The sequence below is a fragment of the Morus notabilis genome, unplaced genomic scaffold (assembly GCF_000414095.1).
Source record: "Morus notabilis unplaced genomic scaffold, ASM41409v2 Scaffold485, whole genome shotgun sequence".
Lineage (NCBI taxonomy): Eukaryota > Viridiplantae > Streptophyta > Magnoliopsida > Rosales > Moraceae > Morus > Morus notabilis.
Genome location: NW_010364290.1, coordinates 735909 through 753545, shown reverse-complemented (window position 1 = coordinate 753545; position 17637 = coordinate 735909). Strand labels below are relative to the sequence as shown.

The 17637-nt window shown below is 38.3% G+C and overlaps 2 protein-coding genes across 2 annotated transcripts in view; one reads left to right on the top strand and one right to left on the bottom strand.

Annotated features, from left to right (window-relative positions):
* The window catches only part of LOC21408221 (putative disease resistance protein RGA3), a 4785-nt gene extending 2429 nt beyond the window's left edge, over nucleotides 1–2356 (top strand). The window contains exons 2-3 of the mRNA XM_024170904.1: nucleotides 1–1388; nucleotides 1876–2356. Of these exons, the coding sequence (XP_024026672.1) occupies nucleotides 1–1358 (1358 nt within the window). The 3' untranslated portion in view covers nucleotides 1359–1388; nucleotides 1876–2356. The remainder of the gene's footprint in view (nucleotides 1389–1875) is intronic.
* A 413-nt stretch (nucleotides 2357–2769) lies between these two features.
* On the bottom strand, nucleotides 2770–13668 carry LOC21408220 (ubiquitin-fold modifier-conjugating enzyme 1). The gene is made up of 3 exons (XM_010106248.2): nucleotides 13006–13668; nucleotides 12852–12913; nucleotides 2770–3093 (listed from the first exon to the last, which is right to left on the bottom strand). Exons 1-3 carry the CDS (start codon nucleotides 13336–13338, stop codon nucleotides 2964–2966), a joined length of 525 nt encoding a protein of 174 aa, XP_010104550.2. The 5' UTR covers nucleotides 13339–13668; the 3' UTR covers nucleotides 2770–2963.
* Nucleotides 13669–17637: the final 3969 nt, after the last annotated feature.

Sequence of the window (17637 nt, the reverse complement as noted above, 5' to 3'; positions counted from 1 at the left end):
ATGCCGACTTAATAGGGAAAAGAAACTTGCAGTACCTGGCTCTGTCTTGGGGAAATGAGGGCAAGGGTTTTAACAGGAACAATGATTATAATAGCACACTAGAAGAAGTGGTTCTTAACTTCCTACAACCGCACAAATATTTGAAAAGGTTGTCTATAAAAGGGTACAGAGGAAGTTGCTTCCCAGTATGGATAGGAGATCTTAAACTCCCGAATCTAACTGAAGTTACACTCGTTAGCTGTCGAAGATGCGAGAAACTCCCTACGTTAGGTCAACTTCCATTCCTTAAGGTTCTGTACATGCAAGGACTGGATGCAGTGTTGGACATCGGCAGCGAGTTTTACGGTGAAAGCACAAGGACAACATTTCCATCACTTGGAGAATTGACCCTTACTGATTTTCCCAATTTAGAATATTGGTGGACTTCTAATGGGTTCCCTTCTCTACACAAACTCACTGTCAATAAATGTCCTAGGCTAAAAAACATGCCATCATTTCCATCACTTAAGCATCTAGAGTTGCGAGGCTGCAATGATATTGTACTTCGATCAGCTTCGAATCTAACTTCTCTGACCAGTCTTATTGTTGAAGAATTTCCAGAGCAGTTGATTTACTTGGATCTTCTGCTTCAAAACAACATTCTTCTGATGTCTCTAAAGATTAGCTCTTGTCCAAAGCTCTGCTGCATCTCTCCAAATTTAGGAAAACTCACTGGTCTAAAAACGCTGACTGTTCGCTGGTGTGAGCAGCTACTTTCATTGCCAGAGGGACTGCAAAACCTCACTTCACTGGAATCACTGGAGATAATAGACTGCCACAGCCTCATCTCTCTGCCTGAAAGCATGGAAGGGCTGATCTCTCTTCGATCATTGTCGATTGAGAATTGCAGTAACATTACAACATTGTCTCGGAGCCTGCAATGCCTATCGGCCCTTGAGCATTTAACCATCATGTACTGTCCGAAACTAAACTCTTTGCCCGATGATTGGCAACATCTCTCAACCCTCAAGAGTTTGTCCATCTTGAGTTGTTTGGAGCTGGTTTCTCTTCCGGAGGGGTTAAAGAACGCTACTGCATTGCAAAACATGGAGATACGTGGCTGTCCCAGATTGCAAGCTTTGCCAGAATGGGTTGCTAATCTTACCTCACTTAGATCTTTGGCGTTGTCAGATTGCCATAATTTACCTTCTCTTCCAGGAGGTTTCCCGTGCTTGCGTTTCCTCCAACATCTGTCGATCCAGGAATGTCCTAATCTGGAGGAACGGTGCAAGAAGGATACTGGTGAAGACTGGCCAAAAATGAAGCACATTGCACATGTTTATATTGGATCACAGCACTTTAGGGCATCCTCTCTCTGAAACTCAATATTTCCTCTGCTGTTCTCTTGGGTATGTTTATTCCATCCACACCACTATATCTTCTTATTGGTTCATTAACACTAGTGGTTGACTTCATTGTGCTCTTTCTCTAACGTCTAACAATAGGCTGCAACAAGTTTATTAGTCCTCTGAATACCTTATTCGGATCTAAGATGTTCTCTCTTTTTTATAATTATTATTATCATCGTTAATTTAAGATATCATATCTTGTTTATTTATTTATTTTTATCAGTTTGACTTGTGTTTTTGGGAGTTTTTTATGAGCTGTGCCCACCTCTATCGATCAAACTGCAACTAGTAAGTGATATTGCTCAACTGAGTATTTGGAGGGAGAAAAGTAAAAACTTTGACTTTGATGAGTTTTATGCATATCAGATTGACTAAAGATTATTGCAGCTAGCCTGCCAAAAAGTAAAATAAAGCTAACAACATTCTTCCAAATTTACAGATTAAGGTAGCTTTTTGATTTCTAACACACTTATTTTCATGCTCACAGTGTCAGGTGAGCTGCTAGCGAACAACTTCGAATTCCTTGAGAAGATGATAAAGCTCTCATGAAGCATCAGCAATTAGTAGTTTGCATATTGCTGTTATTACTCGCCCCAGTTCTTCCTAGCACACTATTTTTTCAAGACATGACGTGTAATCAAATAACTTATCCCCCCCTTTTTTTTTCTTAACTTCATATTCGGCTTGAGTCTTATTTCCAACTTCTTTCTATTACAAAATTATGCTCCAAAATTGAAGAAAGTAAAAATGATCTAGCTGATCAGTCGTGAGGTTTTGTTTACCTCTTGATATGAAAGCAGAAAACTCAAGATGCTTGCAGCACAGACCCTGTTCAGATCCAGACAACAAAAACGTCAATCTTGAGACTAATATCAACGAACAGTTCACTATACATTCCAAGGTCGAGTGTCTCCTAGAAAAGGTTTTATAGCTCAAGCTAAGCACGCTAAAGTAAACAGGTACAAAGACACAGGACATGGGAAACAATGTAAATGGCTAAAAAAATGCATAGCTCTAGTGAATTTATGTGAAAGAAAATATTATAACAGAAAATTGAATTTGAATTTTTATGAAAGAAAACACTGTAATAAAAAAAAATTGAGTTATGATTCGAATTGTGAAACGAACGAGACTGGTGCCTCCACACCTAAATTTTGTCCAGCTGCAGAATAACACTCTTCAGAAACATAAACTCAGCAATCATGTTTTGGGTAAATGCATTAATGGTGAGCACAGTGGAGAGACAAACGCAGGGCACACACAAATCTTTAAAAGAAAGGAAGCAGCACATGGTAGAATTTTCCCACAAAACAGACAACTAAGATCAATGTCACATGATGTACCATGTATGTGGATCTCAGGAACAAGAAGACGGCAGAAATTTGGAAGATAACCTTTCTGATCTCATACAAAGTAATGATATCTGTGTAGATAAATTGTACATTTGAATAGTGAGGAGACATCCTGTAAAATGCACAACTTGTGCTTCAACATTTATTTTTATCCGACCAGAGGTCAATAACTCCAAATCTTTAGGTTTAGTTTTACAAAAGCCTCAAATGTAACATAAGATAACTAAGATTCTGCGGATGACGCTACGTCGTCTTTGTGCTTGATCATACCCGAATCGACAAGAATGGGAATTTCAGCTGCAAGCCATGGTGCTAGCCCCAAGCAGAGTGCATGTGCTATGCCAAATCTAGGACTGCATTGGAAAAATGAACAATTAGCCTAAACTGAATAAAAGGAGGAGAGAAACAGATGTTAAAATTATGATTATAGTCAACTGGCAAACATTTGCAAAATAAACATACAATTGATCGAAAAATAGACCATAATCTTGTTTCAATTTGCATCAGTGGGTAGGTTCCTTTTCAACTAACAGTTCAAAGATTAACTTAGCTGGAAAATTAAACATGATAATAACAATAATAGTATACCATTTCAATCCATAATATATGCTTGTAATAAAAAAATTCTTTCTTTGCAAATAGAATGCTTGTGAAAAGAATTTTGATTATAGTAACAACAACAATAATAACAAATCTTAATCCCAACTTAATTGATGTCGGCTATATGGATTTCACTTTTTCACACGACTCTGTTCGAAATTATACTTTCCTGAAGGCCTAGATCTAGAATATCTTTCCTAACGACTTCAGTCCACGTAATTCTTGGTCTACCCCTCTCTCTCCTAGTATTAGGTATAAGAATGTCCTCTCAAGCACGAACTGGTGCTTCTAGCGGTCTACGTTGGACATGCCCGAACCACCTCAAGTGGCCTTCGCACACCTTATCTTCTATTGGTGCTACACCTACTTTACTATGAATGACTTCATTCCTTATGCGGCCCATTCTCGTACGGCCACTCATCCATCTTAACATACGCATTTCTGCCACACTCATCTTAGATATATGTTGTCTTTTAATGGCCTAACATTCACTACCATATAACATAGCTAGGTGGATTACAGTCCTATAGAACTTTCCTTTCAACTTAATAGCCATCTTGCCGTCACATAAAACTCCCGTAGCATTCTTCCACTTAACCCACCTTGCCTTAATCTTATGTTGAATATCCTCTTCTATATCTCCTTTGTGCTGCACTATAGACCCAAGGTACCTAAACTTCCTAGAAACCCCAATCTCCACACCATCTAAAGAAATTTCATCACTCTGATTACTTGAGTTACTAAACCTACAATGCATCTATTCAGTTTTCGTCCTACTTACCTTAAATCCCTTCATCTCGAGAGTCTGTCTCCACAGTTCTAACTTACGGTTAACTCCTTCCCTATGTTCACAACTAAAACCATATCATCCGCAAAAAACATACACCAAGGAACTCTATCTTGGATTTCTCAGAGCAGATCCTTGATGAAGGCCGATCCGAATGGGGAACTCTGTCGTGTAGCCTCTAGCAATTCTCACACTCGTGACCACCCCATCGTACATGTCCTTAATTACCTTAATATACTGGTAAGTCTCTAGCAACTATTTCACAAGAATTGAATCAAGAAGAAGAAAGAATGAATCTTTATTGAATTAACCACAAAAATTACAAATCTGGTTCTTGAACAAGAGACTCTCTTCCTGCTTAGCGGAATGCCAAGACTTTCCCAAACAAACTCAATTATTGCCTCCTCTATCATTCCTCGAGTCCCACTATTTATTCCTGCCCCCAAACAACTCTAATCACAATCCCTTGTGCTCACACCCACAGTAACCACGTAAGTACATACTAATACACACATTAACCACGTAAGCACATACTCACCCACACAACAGCCACATAAGCCTATACACTTATGAACCTATACACTAACAATCTTCTAATCACTTCCCCGACCCTTCCTCACATAGACTTGTCTAAGTAGAGGCTTATCAATTACTCCGCCCCCAAAAAGAGTCACCTTGTCCTCAAGATGAAATTCAGGAAATTGTTGCTGAATGACGTCGAAAAGCTCCCAAGGCGACTCATAGTCCGGTAAATGACGCCATTGAAGCAAGACTTCCAGCTGCCCTGTAACCTTAGAGAAACGAGTAGCTAGCAACCTCTCCAGCTCCACACGTAACTCCATGTCAGCTGCCAGAGCTGGCGGAACTTCCTGAGCCAGAATAGGCTGGCCAATGGCGAGCTTAAGCTGCGACACATGGAATACCGGATGAATCTTAGCCTCCGTAGGCAATTGCAACCTGTACGCCACTGCCCCCACCCGTGCCACGACCTTATAGGGACCATAAAACCGGGGAGAAAGCTTCTCATTCAGAAACTTAGCCAAGGAACGATGGCGATATGGTCGAAGTTTTAAGAACACCAAATCCCCCACATCGAACGAGACATCACGACGCTTAAGATCCGCGTTCCTCTTCATTGAATGCTGCGCCTGAAGCAAGTGTCCCTGTAGCTCCTCTAAAATAGCATCCCGAGTTTGTAACTGCTCCTCCAACAAAGAGTTCGCGGTGGAACCCAACTCAAAACGCAGCAATTTTGGAGGGTCACGGCCATACAATGCCCTGAAAGGAGTCATTCCCGCGGACACATGGAAGCTTGTGTTATACCAAAATTCAGCCCACGCTAGATGAGAAAACCACTGAGCAAGTTTCCCAGAAACAAAGCAGCGTAAATAGGCTTCTAAGCACCGATTCACCACTTCCATTTGTGGATGGTAAGCGGTACTATGATGTAAAGCAGTGCCCTGCAACCGAAAGAGCTCCTTCCAAAATTGGCTTAGGAAAACCTAGTCGCAATCGGACACAATAGTCCGTGGAAATCCATGAAGTCGCACCACCTCTTTAATAAACAGGCCAGCCACTGATTTTGCAGAAAAAGGATGGCAAAGACCCAAAAAATGTGCATACTTACTCAACCGGTCAACAACCACCAAGATCGAATCATTTCCCCCCGACTTAGGCAACCCTTCCACAAAATCCATCGAAATCTCATCCCAAACCAAGTTTGGCAATGGTAATGGTTGTAATAGTCCCCCAGGCGCCAAGGTAGAAGCCTTGTTTTGTTGACATACTTGACAGGCTGCCACAAACGAGACGACGTCCTTTTTCATGCCATACCAAAAGAACTTGGATGACAAATCGTTTGAATGTCTTTAAGACTCCCGAATGTCCACCGACCTTGCCACCATGGAATTCATTCAGAAGGACCAGTATAAGAGGAGATAGCCTAGTCAAAACCACCCGACCCTTGCACAACAACATGTCATTGCATAAAGAAAAACCCTTCACCCCCTTCAGATTTTCCAGCAACGCTTTCCGAATTCCCGCCAACTTCGGATCACCTAGAAGTTGCTCCCGAATATCAGCCCCATCATATAACGCTGAAGTGGTAAGGAGCATCAATTCCAACCCCGAAAACCTCCTAGACAACACATCCGCGACGCGGTTCTCCGTTCCTGGCTTGTACTGGATTTCAAAATCATAGCCCAACAATTTACACAGCCATTTCTGGTGCTCTTCCCCAACTAAACGTTGTTCCAACAAGAATTTTAAACTCCTCTGATCCGTGCGGACAATGAAATGTCGCCCAAGAAGATAATGTCTCCATTTCTGGATAGCCAATACCACAGCCATCAACTTGCGCTCATAAACCGATTTGGCCCTAGCGCAAGAGGACAAAACTTAACTAAAGTAGGCTATAGGCCGTTGTTGTTGCATTAAAACCGCGCCGATCCCAAAGCCTGAAGCATCGGATTCTACCACAAATGGTTTTGAAAAATCCGGTAATACTAGGACCGGAACTGTGGTCATGGCCTGTTTCAAACCGTGGAAAGCAGCCTCATCCTCTTCAGACCAATTAAAACTATCCTTCTTCAATTGCTGTGTCAATGGCCAGGAAAGATGGCCATACCCCGTCACAAAACGCCGGTAATAACCGGTCAAACCCAAAAATCCACGCAACTCCTTAATGGAGCTGGGTGTGGGCCAATCCAACATGGCTTGAATCTTGTTGGAGGCGGCCGAAACACCATCACAAGACACAATATGACCCAAATACTCCACTCGACTTTGGCCAAAAGTGCACTTTTTTTGGTTGACATATAATTGGTTATCGTCCAAGGCCTTCAAAACCACTCCAAATGACCCACATGTTCCTCCAAGGTCTTACTATAGATCAAAATATCATCAAAAAAGACTAAAACAAACTTTCGCAAAAAAGGTTTTAGTACCTCATTCATCAAAGATTTGGAAGGTGGCTAGAGCATTAGTTAGCCCAAAGGGCATAACCAAAAATTCATAATGGCCCTCATGGGTGCGGAAGGCCGTCTTAGGAATGTCTTCCACCCGCATCCGAATTTGATGATACCCCGATTTCAAGTCTAGTTTGGTAAAGATAGTGGCACCAAACAATTCATCCAATAACTCTTCAATCACCGGTATAGGAAACTTATCCGGAACTGTAGCTTTGTTGAGAGCGCGATAATCAATGCAAAAGCGCCAACTATCATCCTTTTTTTTAACTAGGAGCACCGGACTAGAAAACGGGCTGTTGCTTGGTTGTATGATTCCGGCCGCGAGCATCTCTCGAACTAACTTTTCAATCTCATTTTTCTGCAAATGAGGATACTCTTTATATATAATTTATAATGAATATTTAAATGTACAACTTTAGTACATATTTCTATTCAATTTTTAATATTTTATTATTAATTATATATTTATTAATATTTATATAATTAATTATTAATATTTATATAATTATTATATAATTAATAATTATTATTATAATGTATAATACATATTTATTTATATTTACATAATATTTACATATTTCTTTTTTATTTGATTTGCAAAATTTTACAAAACAAAGATACAAATACAATAAGTTTAACCCCTCCCGCTAATCTTTAGAATTTTTTTCGTTATTTGCATTTTAAGAACTTATAACTTATATTGAATTTTAACGTGTCTAATAACCTGAAAGAATTCGGGGAGGGGTCATTTTTGAATCTAGAACCAATAGGTTCAAGAGATAAGAGAATTAAGTTGTAGGGTCTAACACTAATAGGAACCGTGCCCGGATGAAGCTCAACGCGGTGGTCATGCCTACGTTGAGGAGGAAGTCCATCTGGCATATTCAAAACCCATGGATGACGCTGCAACAATGCACCGATCTGGGCAGGAAATGGCTGGTCTGATGCCCCTTCTACATCCAACGCCTGTAACTGCAAATATATTCCTTGTCCCTCATGTTTAATGGTCCGAAACATTGCCTTAAGGGAAACCATAGAAGTGGAAAGAGTCATATCCCCTAGTAAGGTCACCATTTCCCCCCTAATCCGGAACTTCATCAATTGAGATTTCCAATTCACATGCATACCCCCCAATGTTTCCAACCACTGCATGCCTAGGATAACATCCACCCCCCCTAATTCCAATGGCAAAAAATTCCCTATTATGGTTAATTGAGGCAAACTCAATGACACCTCTCGACAAATCCCCTGCCCTTTAACCGAATCCCCCGTGCCAACTTGCACTCCAAACCCGGCAGTGGGATAAATTGGAATGGATAAATGTTTTACTACGCTTAAGGAAATAAAGTTGTGCGTTGCTCCAGAATCGATTAAGACAATTACCTCTTGTTAAGCAATTGATCCGCGAATCTTCATAGTTTTGGGTGTTGAAAGGCCCACCACAGAGTTCAAGGAAAGTTCAATAAGCTCGGGCTGCCCCTCCTCCCAAACCACCTTAGCCACGTCAATATCTCCTCCAAGCATTCCGTGGAATCCTCATCACTAACCAACATAATCCGGAGCTCCTTCTTCTTGCAACAGTGACCAAAAAAAAATTTCTCATCACACCTATAACAAAGCCCCTTGTCTCTCTTCTCCTGCAACTCCGAATCCGACAACCTTCGAAAAGGGAATTCCCATTTTTGGCTTACTGCTCTATCCCCCATGGTTGGAGCTTGCTGAGGTCATTCAACTCCAGGGACTGTTCTAGCTGGAAAATTAGAAAATCCAGCTCGCAGTCCTCCCAAAAATTGTGGCCTTGGCACTCTTGTTCCTGCAACCTCCCGTCGTAGCAACTCATTCTTCTCCTCAATTCTCTGGACGATCTCCATAATTTCGCCTAACCCCTCCGGTTTTAAGAGCCTTAACTCCGCCCGAACCTCCGCCTTTAATCCATTAACAAAAATGTTCTCCAAAATTTCCTCTGGAACTTCTAAGAGTGGGGCGGCAAAAACTTCAAATTGTCAGTGATAATCCGCCACCGTACCTTCTTGTCGAATCGCCAAAAACTTCTCACAGAGGTTCCCAGCCTGCGATGATCAGAAACGCTGCAAAAGAGACAACTTGAACTCCGTCCAACCGTGAAACGGACGGCGGCCATTCTGCCATTGAAACCAAGACAAGGCGTCTCCTTCCAAGGCAATACCAGCGGTAATCAACCGCTCTCTCTCTGAACAGCGGTTGATGGAAAAGAATTGTTCCATTCAGAACACCCATCCATCAGGATCATCACCACTGAACACTGGGCATTCTACTTGCCGTCGACGTTATGAAGTCCAATCTTCATTCTCTGGCAGCTCACCCAAAACGCCCATGTTTTCCCCATTCTCCCTATGTCGCCCCCCTCTGTAACCGTTTCCTCCCATGCCACACCTCTGATCACAGAATCCCGGATTTTCCAGTTCACCGAAAACCCCACGCCACTCTCCACGTCGTCCCAACGTACCTTCCCTTGGTCCCCCGTTCATTCCCTCACGTCGGCCCTCTCACTCTTCTTCTCCTCCATCGCGACCGGAATTCCTTAAATTCTTGAATTCCGCCGGTCGTTCTCCACCCCGAGCACGCAACCCAATGGTTTCTGCTGGTAGTGGTGCGTTCTGCAAAACCCTAGGATCTCCCGCTCGTTCCTCGATTCGCGCGCGCGATCCAGCAACTTCAACCAATCGCGATCCTGCATGCGCCGTCAGAGCCGCACCTTGCTCCAGTTCCGCCATGGACGTCGAAGCTCTTTCTTTCTCAGACGTTTTCGCCGGCGCCATGAACATTTTCATCTGCTCCTCGATTAACCAGTGGAGATCAGTGAGATTTTGAGTAAGTTCGGTTCTAACCTTACCGATCCCCTTCTCCATCTCTCCAATTCCCTTCTCCATCGTAACCCTAACCTCCTTTATCTCTTTCTCCACAATTTCGAACCTTTCTTCTGCCTTGCTTACCGCCATAAATCTCCCAGGATGATGCTCTGATACCAAATTGGTAAGTCTCTAGCAACTATTTCACAAGAATTGAATCAAGAAGAAGAAAGAATGAATCTTTATTGAATTAACCACAAGAATTACATATCTGGTTCTTGAACCAGAGACTCTCTTCCTGCTTAGCGGAATGCCAAGACTTTCCCAAACAAACTCAATGATTGCCTCCTCTATCATTCCTCGAGTCCCACTATTTATTCCTGCCCCCAAACAACTCTAATCACAATCCCCTGTGCTCACACCCACAGTAACCACGTAAGTACATACTAATACACACATTAACCACGTAAGCACATACTAACCCACACAACAGCCACATAAGCCTATACACTTATGAACCTATACACTAACAATCTTCTAATCACTTCCCCGACCCTTCCTCACATAGACTTGTCTAAGTAGAGGCTTATCATATACCTCACATGCACTCCTCTCTTTTCTAGCACCCACCATAAAACTTCCCTTAGCAGCCTATCATATGCCTTTTCTAAATCTATAAAGACCATATGTAGGTCCGTCTTGACTTCTCTGTACCTTTCTATCAGCATCCTAAGAAGAAAAATGGCTTCCGTGGTTGATCTACCTAGCATGAAGCCACATTGGTTACATGAGATGGTAGTTGTGGCCCTTAATCTCCTTTCGATAACTCTCTCCCAAAGTTTCATAATGTGGCTTATTAACTTTATACCCCTATAATTGTTACAATTCATCACATCTCCTTTATTCTTAAAGATGGGGACAAGAATACTTTTCCTCCATGCATCAGGCATAAGCTTCTTCTTTAGTATCTCATTAAAAAGCTTAGTGAGCCACACAATTCTAACATCTCCTAACGCCATCCAAACCTCTAATGGAATATCATCTGGCCCACATGCCTTCCCCTTTTCATCTTCCGTAGTGCAGTTTTAATTTCTGAGACTCTGATTCTTCTTGTATACGTCACATTAGGTTCTCCTTGTGACCTAAGATTGTCAAACTCTATCACATGATCATCATTATAAAGCTTCTTAAAATAACTCCACCTTTCCCTAATGTCTTTATCTCTTGTCAGAACTTGATCCGTATCATGCTTAACACACCTCACTTGATTTAGGTCCTGACACTTCCTTTCTCTTATCTTAGCTAGTTTATATATATCCTTCTCTCCTTCTCTTGTCTCAAGTTTCCTATATACCTCATCTAAGTAGAACGAGCCTTACCAACTGCTCGCTTAGCATCTTTGTACTTATTAAAAGTTTCAACATCCTTACGCTTTGGTAAATCTCTATATAAATCCCTCTTGGTCCTAATAGCCTTTTGAACTTCCTCACTCCACCACCAGGTTTCTTTCCCAAGGGAGCCTTTACCTCTAGATTTTCCTAGTACCTCATTTGCCACTTTTCTAATGCAGCTGGCCATGGCATCTCACATAGTATTTACATCACCTACATATGACCAAGTAGCATCATCTAACAACTTCTCTTTAAAGGCCAATTGCTTTATTCCCTTCAAATGCCACCAACGAGTTCGTGGGAGGTGGTTTATCTTAATCCTTTTATAGCAAAGCTTAATGCTCATATCTAAGATCACTAACCTATGTTGGGTGGCTAGTACTTCTCCAGGAATTACTTTACAATTTTTACATAAAGAACGATCTCTATACCTTCTGAAAAAATAATCTATCTGACTTAAGTTCCTTCCATTCTTAAAAGTTATCAAATGAGAATCTCTTTTCTTGAAAAATGTGTTTGTTATGATAAAATCATGTCCCAACGCAACTTTCAAAATAGATTTCCCTTCTTCATTTCGAGCTCCAAAACCAAAACCACCATGGATCCTTTCGAAGTTTTCCCTATCCTTACCAACATGCCCATTGAAATCTCCTCCAATGAAAATGATATCCTCATTGCATATACGACACACTAAGTCATCCATGTCTTCCCAGAACTTGACTTTAGTTTCCGCATCCAATCCTATTTGTGGAGCGTAAGCACTAATTACATAGATGGACTTATTTCCTAGTACCAATTTGAACATAATAATTCTATACCCTATTCGCTTAATCTCAACTATATCATCCTTCACAGTTTTGTCCACTAGAATACCAACTCCATTGCGATTCCCTTCCCAACCTGTATACCATATCTTGTGTCCTAAATTTCTAATCTCCTTTGCTTTCTTTCCTGTCCACTTCGTTTCCTGTAAGCATAAAATGTTAATTCTTCTTCTTACCATAACATCTACTAACTCCATAGATTTACTAGTTAAAAAACCTACATTCCAACTACCTAAACGAATTTTCCTATTATGGGCTAGCTCTGCCCTTGCACACGTCCATGAATGTGCAACGATCCTCCTTGCATATTTTTCACCATATCCGGGGCCCGACATGGCGCATGGGCTCGCTTTTCCCCCGTACCCGTCCACAAATGTACAAAGACCCCCCTTGCCTATTTGACACTATACCCGGGGCACGGCATAGCGCGTCGCACGTAGGGAATGCCCCAACAAATTCTATGTGAGTGAAATCCATGAGAATTACTTATTTTTACGCTGACCGTCAACCTACCACAACTCTTCTCCTTTACCCGGGTTTGGGACCGGCTATACAAACTCATAGGCGGAGTTTTTGATTATAGTAACAAACAAAAAAAAATTCAATTCTTTTTAAATTCTGCTATTGACAAACCAAACACACATTATGTTTACATGCAACAAGATCACACAATTGCATCACAATTCACTGCATAAATTGCACAAAACCATACCAGTTCTTGGCCCAGAGAGGCTTGAAATGCACAGTCAAGCAGATTTTACCCCCTCTATACATCTGAACCACATCCAAAACAAAATAAAAAAAAAAAACAAAAAACAAAAAAAAAAAAAAAAAAAAAAAAAAAAAGAGGAATATTTCATTCGGACCTTCTGAGTCTTTCCGTCGAGCTGAGGAAGCTCGAGCTCGGGGGCGGTGGCTGGGTAGGTGACGGGGATGTCGAACTGGAGATCGAACTCGTACTTGAGGAGGTTGTGGACGTACCAGCACTTGCCGGTCCACTGCGTGCCCTCCGGATTGATGGCGGAGATTCGGAACCAGTCGTTGTCGTTCGACTTGTTCATCTGCGTGTACGCGATCAGCGCCTTGTACTCCTCCTTCAGCCGCTGCATCCACGCCGCGCCGTCTCTCGGCCCGGCCTTCGTCGTCAGGAGAGGAATTTGGGTCAGCGTCGATTTCGTGCTTGGATCCCAACCCTCCATCTTCTTCTTCTTCTTCCCAAATCCTAACCCTAACCCTAGATTTGATTATTGGATTTTGGATCTCTGTAACTCTCGCTTCTAATCAGAGATTCAGAGCTCTGTGCCTGTGAATTGTGGTAATGATGCTCGAGTTTAATGGGGAGAATCGGTGTGAGATTCTTTGGGGTAAATTTGACAGCATTTTGGGCATTCAGTCTAAATGTAATATTTGAGAGAACTAGAGGAACGTAAGAGAAAAGAGAATACTGGAAATGGTGTGAGGCGTTGGGGTTTTTATGGTTCTCGAGTTAGAAACGACATGTCGTCTCGGTGAAAAAAAAGAGATGTCCGTCGTAACTCGTAACGTCGTTTTTGGTTCAAATAGTTTGTTGTTAGGGATGGCAATGGGTGGAGTGGGAACGAAGGATGATTTCTCATCCCCATCTCCACCTCTCTAAACTGTCTCTTTTTCCGTTTCCATTTCCGTTTAAGAAGAGGTGAGGAAAGATATAAGGATTTCCTATTGAAAAAGTCTTCTCTGCACCCGCTCTATTTCTTATCGTATACGATTATATATTTAAAAATAATAACAACTTAAAATAAAAAATATAATATAAATTTATTATAAATTAGACTAAAATGAAATGTTTTATAAAAAAAAAAAAAAACTAAATTTTTGACATATTGTAAACTAAATTCAAAAATAATAACTAATGTATAAGTGAAAAAGGTTTAAAAACATAAAAACATAAATGCAAATTATCCTTCGTTATCTATTCCTAATAGCTTCAATATTCATGGCATGGTTGCACACTATTTCTTCTCAAAAATTATAGTCCAAAAGGTTTAAAATTTTAAGAGATTTTTTATGTGTATATAAATTACGTAAAAATATTAGGGCGGAAGCAAGGTGGGGAGTATTTTTCCGTCCCCACCCTGTCACAAATTAAGGACTAGATTTTGTCTCCATTCTCATCTCCATCTTTGATAATTATTCTCCATCCCCACTCTGTTCAGGATGGGTAACCACCGCGTGGGGAATATTGCCATCTCTAGTTGTTGTTTCTTAAAAACGACATCAAATCTATTTTTCAAACTAAAAATGACAATACCGCAGTCTAGCACTTTTGTCACAAATACGGCTAATCGTTTATTGTTTATAAGTTGTTGGTCTTATAAATGCAATATATATTACTTAGATATTGTATTTTAATTGTAACTAAAAGTTTCTTGTCGTTACTATGCAAAAATGAGATTTATTAACAGGTTGTCAAATATATGAAACGTTTTTTTGCTGATACAAATTTAAATTATAATTTATTTTGTACAAAAATTATAACTCAAACATTTTATTACAGTATTTTATCTTATAAATATTTAAATTAAATTTTTTTTTCAAATATGACACGTTTTTAATGGCTTATAACTTCATTGTCATTTAACGTGAACCATTATAAGCTACTTTTAACGTAAAGTTGGGCAGTTTATTTAGTGAAACGATTATTTGTTGTGTTGTTTCGTCTCATCTAGAGTTTTCATACTATTCGAGGATCAAACTGAAACAGATCTATATTGTCTGACATACGACATGTTCACATGTTTGTTGTCGTTTGACATGATAAACGACAAATCGATCTTGGCGTAAATTTTATTGTTGTTTATTTGGTAAAATGACATGTAATCTGGCATTCAATACTTTCACCTCATAAATATTTCCTGACGTTTATGTGTTAAACTGCTATTTCCTCGCGATGAAAGTGATGAGTTCTGTTTATGTTTTGAAACTTTATTTCGAATAGAGCTAAAAGGTCAACCTATATACCAACCATTGGACTACAATCCTCTGTTCCCAAAGTTTGTCCCCTTATCTGTCTCTAACTAATAAAATTACACCACATTAATTAGAGGCTCGTTCAGTTCGCTGATTTGAGTTTTTAATTTGAGTTGAGATATGATTTTATGTGAGAGCTTTTTACTGTAGTAAAAAAGTTAGATGTGATTGTTTGTGAGAGCATTTTACTATAACAAAATTTAAATTATAAACTCGAATCAACGAAATGAACGGGGCCTAAAATTATGCACATGTCAGCAACAATACCAAATTCCAATGGAACTACGTTTCTTCTTCTTCATTTTTCCTATCTTCTTCTTTCTCATTGTGCACTCAGTCTCCAAGATGCAATATAAGATGTGTTGAAATTGATCCAATTTTTATTTTTCACGTTTTTTGAGAAAAAAAATAAGAACGTTTTAAAAAAAAACGTTTGGCGTAATAAAGACAAAAAACATAAATGATAACGATTTTTTAGTTTAGAATGAGAGATAAATGAAAAATAACTTTTAGTCGTTTTTTATTTTTTATTTCTCCTCTCTCAAGCAGAGAGAGAGAAAGAGAAACATTAATGAATGTTTTTACACTGAAAGCAATCTCTTGATAAAATTACTAAACGCATTTTCAAAAATGATTTCTGTATGAGATTAAAAATATTTTCATTTTCATTTTCATACAAAAAACAAATCATTTTATAACGAATTTCAAACGCGCCCATAATGTTTCACATATTACTAAAATTGAAACCATGCTTGTGTAAACACAATATCAAAAGGTAAAAAGAAAAAAAAAATGAAACTTCCTCAAGAACGCACTGAAGATGAATTCTTTTACAAAGGACCAAAATCATCGTAACAACTATAGAAAAGCTATTGAACTTCAATTGCTATTGATTTAAAGATTGAAGTGTTAATAAAAGTTAAAATTTTAAAATACATTATGTTAAAAAAATGAAAAACTTAAGATGCAAAAGCCAATTTATTCTATAAAAAAAATTACAACTCAAACATTTTACTACAATATTTTATCTCATAAAAATTTAAATTCAATTTTGTTCTTACACTAATTTCTCACGTAATTTGTTTTTTGAATGAGAAAAGTACAGAATTTACCCTTAAAAGTGTATGGGTCTGAATCTTTACTTCTCATTCTTAATTAATACCCTTTAGCTAATATAATTATTTGACTAAAAAGGTTATTAATCAAGATTAAGTGATAGAAATCCGGATCCATACACTTTAAATGGTGTTTGTCTCCTTTCCTCCGTATTAATTCAAAAAAACTTAAAAAAATTTGTTGAACTTATCCTTAAAATACATAAGTCTGGATTTTTATCTTTTACTCTTAATTAATACCCTTTTGTTAATTAGTTATTTGACTAAAAATGTATTAATCAATAGTAAATGATAAAAATTAAGACCCATATGCTTTTAATAGCATTTATAATGCAACGCTATAATTAATGTGTCAATTGTAAATTTAGCATTTGAGTACAAAAAACACTATCTAATGCAATGCAATTTGTTGTACCAAATTTCTCATACACTATACTTTGTGGCAAATTTCTCACCAAATATCGTATATGAGAAATTTAACATTTGATTGTTATTAGTTGAAATGTTTACTTCTTAATATAATAATTGCAAAGTTTACATTTTTTTATTATTTTAAACATGAAAGTTTATTTTTACAACTTTTAAAGCTTAATAACTCCGAGAATAAGTAGATTTAACATTTTAAAAAACATTTTGTATTAGAGTACAAATAAAAATAACATAACATAACATATTACAATTTTTTATGATAAATATACAATTAATATTAACATTTGTATTGAAAATATCTAAGGAGTATTTGTTAAAATTTCTCACTTTTCAACTCAACTTCTTTCGAAACTAAAGGACATAGAAACGACGTATAAGTGTCTATGAGCTTGTTCATTTATACTTAAACTCAAAAAAAGTTTAAACTCAAGTTATAACTTTATTTAAGTTCATGTTCTTTTATAAAATTTGAGTTTGAACTTGAGTTAACTTGAGTTTAGGGCTAGAGTGTTTTTTTTTTCAACTCAAATTCATAAACTCAAACTTAAGTTAATGAACTATATTTTTTTCTATTATTAAAAACGCCATAACTTTTTTATTTTAATTCCGATTGAGATGATTTTTTTCTATGCGTTCACAATGAAGAGACGAATAAAATCTCACTCAAAATTTTTCATCACCATTGAGTTTTTATTAAAATACTATATAAATACAAATTTAAGTTTTGACATACTCAAATACAAACTCAAATAGATTATCAATTTAAATCATAACTCAAAATATGTATATATAAATATAAATTTACATTAGAGTATCAACTCAAATCATATTTAAATTAAGGTCTGAACTCAAATTACTCTAACTTAAAAAAATGTAAATGTAAATGAACAAGGCCTATAATTTTGGTTTTTTTATTTTTTATTTTTTTCAAACAAAACATCCGGT

What these genes read in the sequence shown, in the direction of transcription:
- LOC21408220 (XM_010106248.2), bottom strand. Translation starts at nt 13,338, where the DNA reads ATGGAGGGTTGGGATCCAAGCACGAAATCGACGCTGACCCAAATTCCT. An exon ending in TCGACGGAAAGACTCAGAAG is followed by an intron (nt 12,914 to 13,005) that starts GTCCGAATGAAA and finishes GATGTGGTTCAG; the next exon opens with ATGTATAGAGGGGGTAAAAT. An exon ending in CCTCTCTGGGCCAAGAACTG is followed by an intron (nt 3,094 to 12,851) that starts GTATGGTTTTGT and finishes TTTCCAATGCAG; the next exon opens with TCCTAGATTTGGCATAGCAC.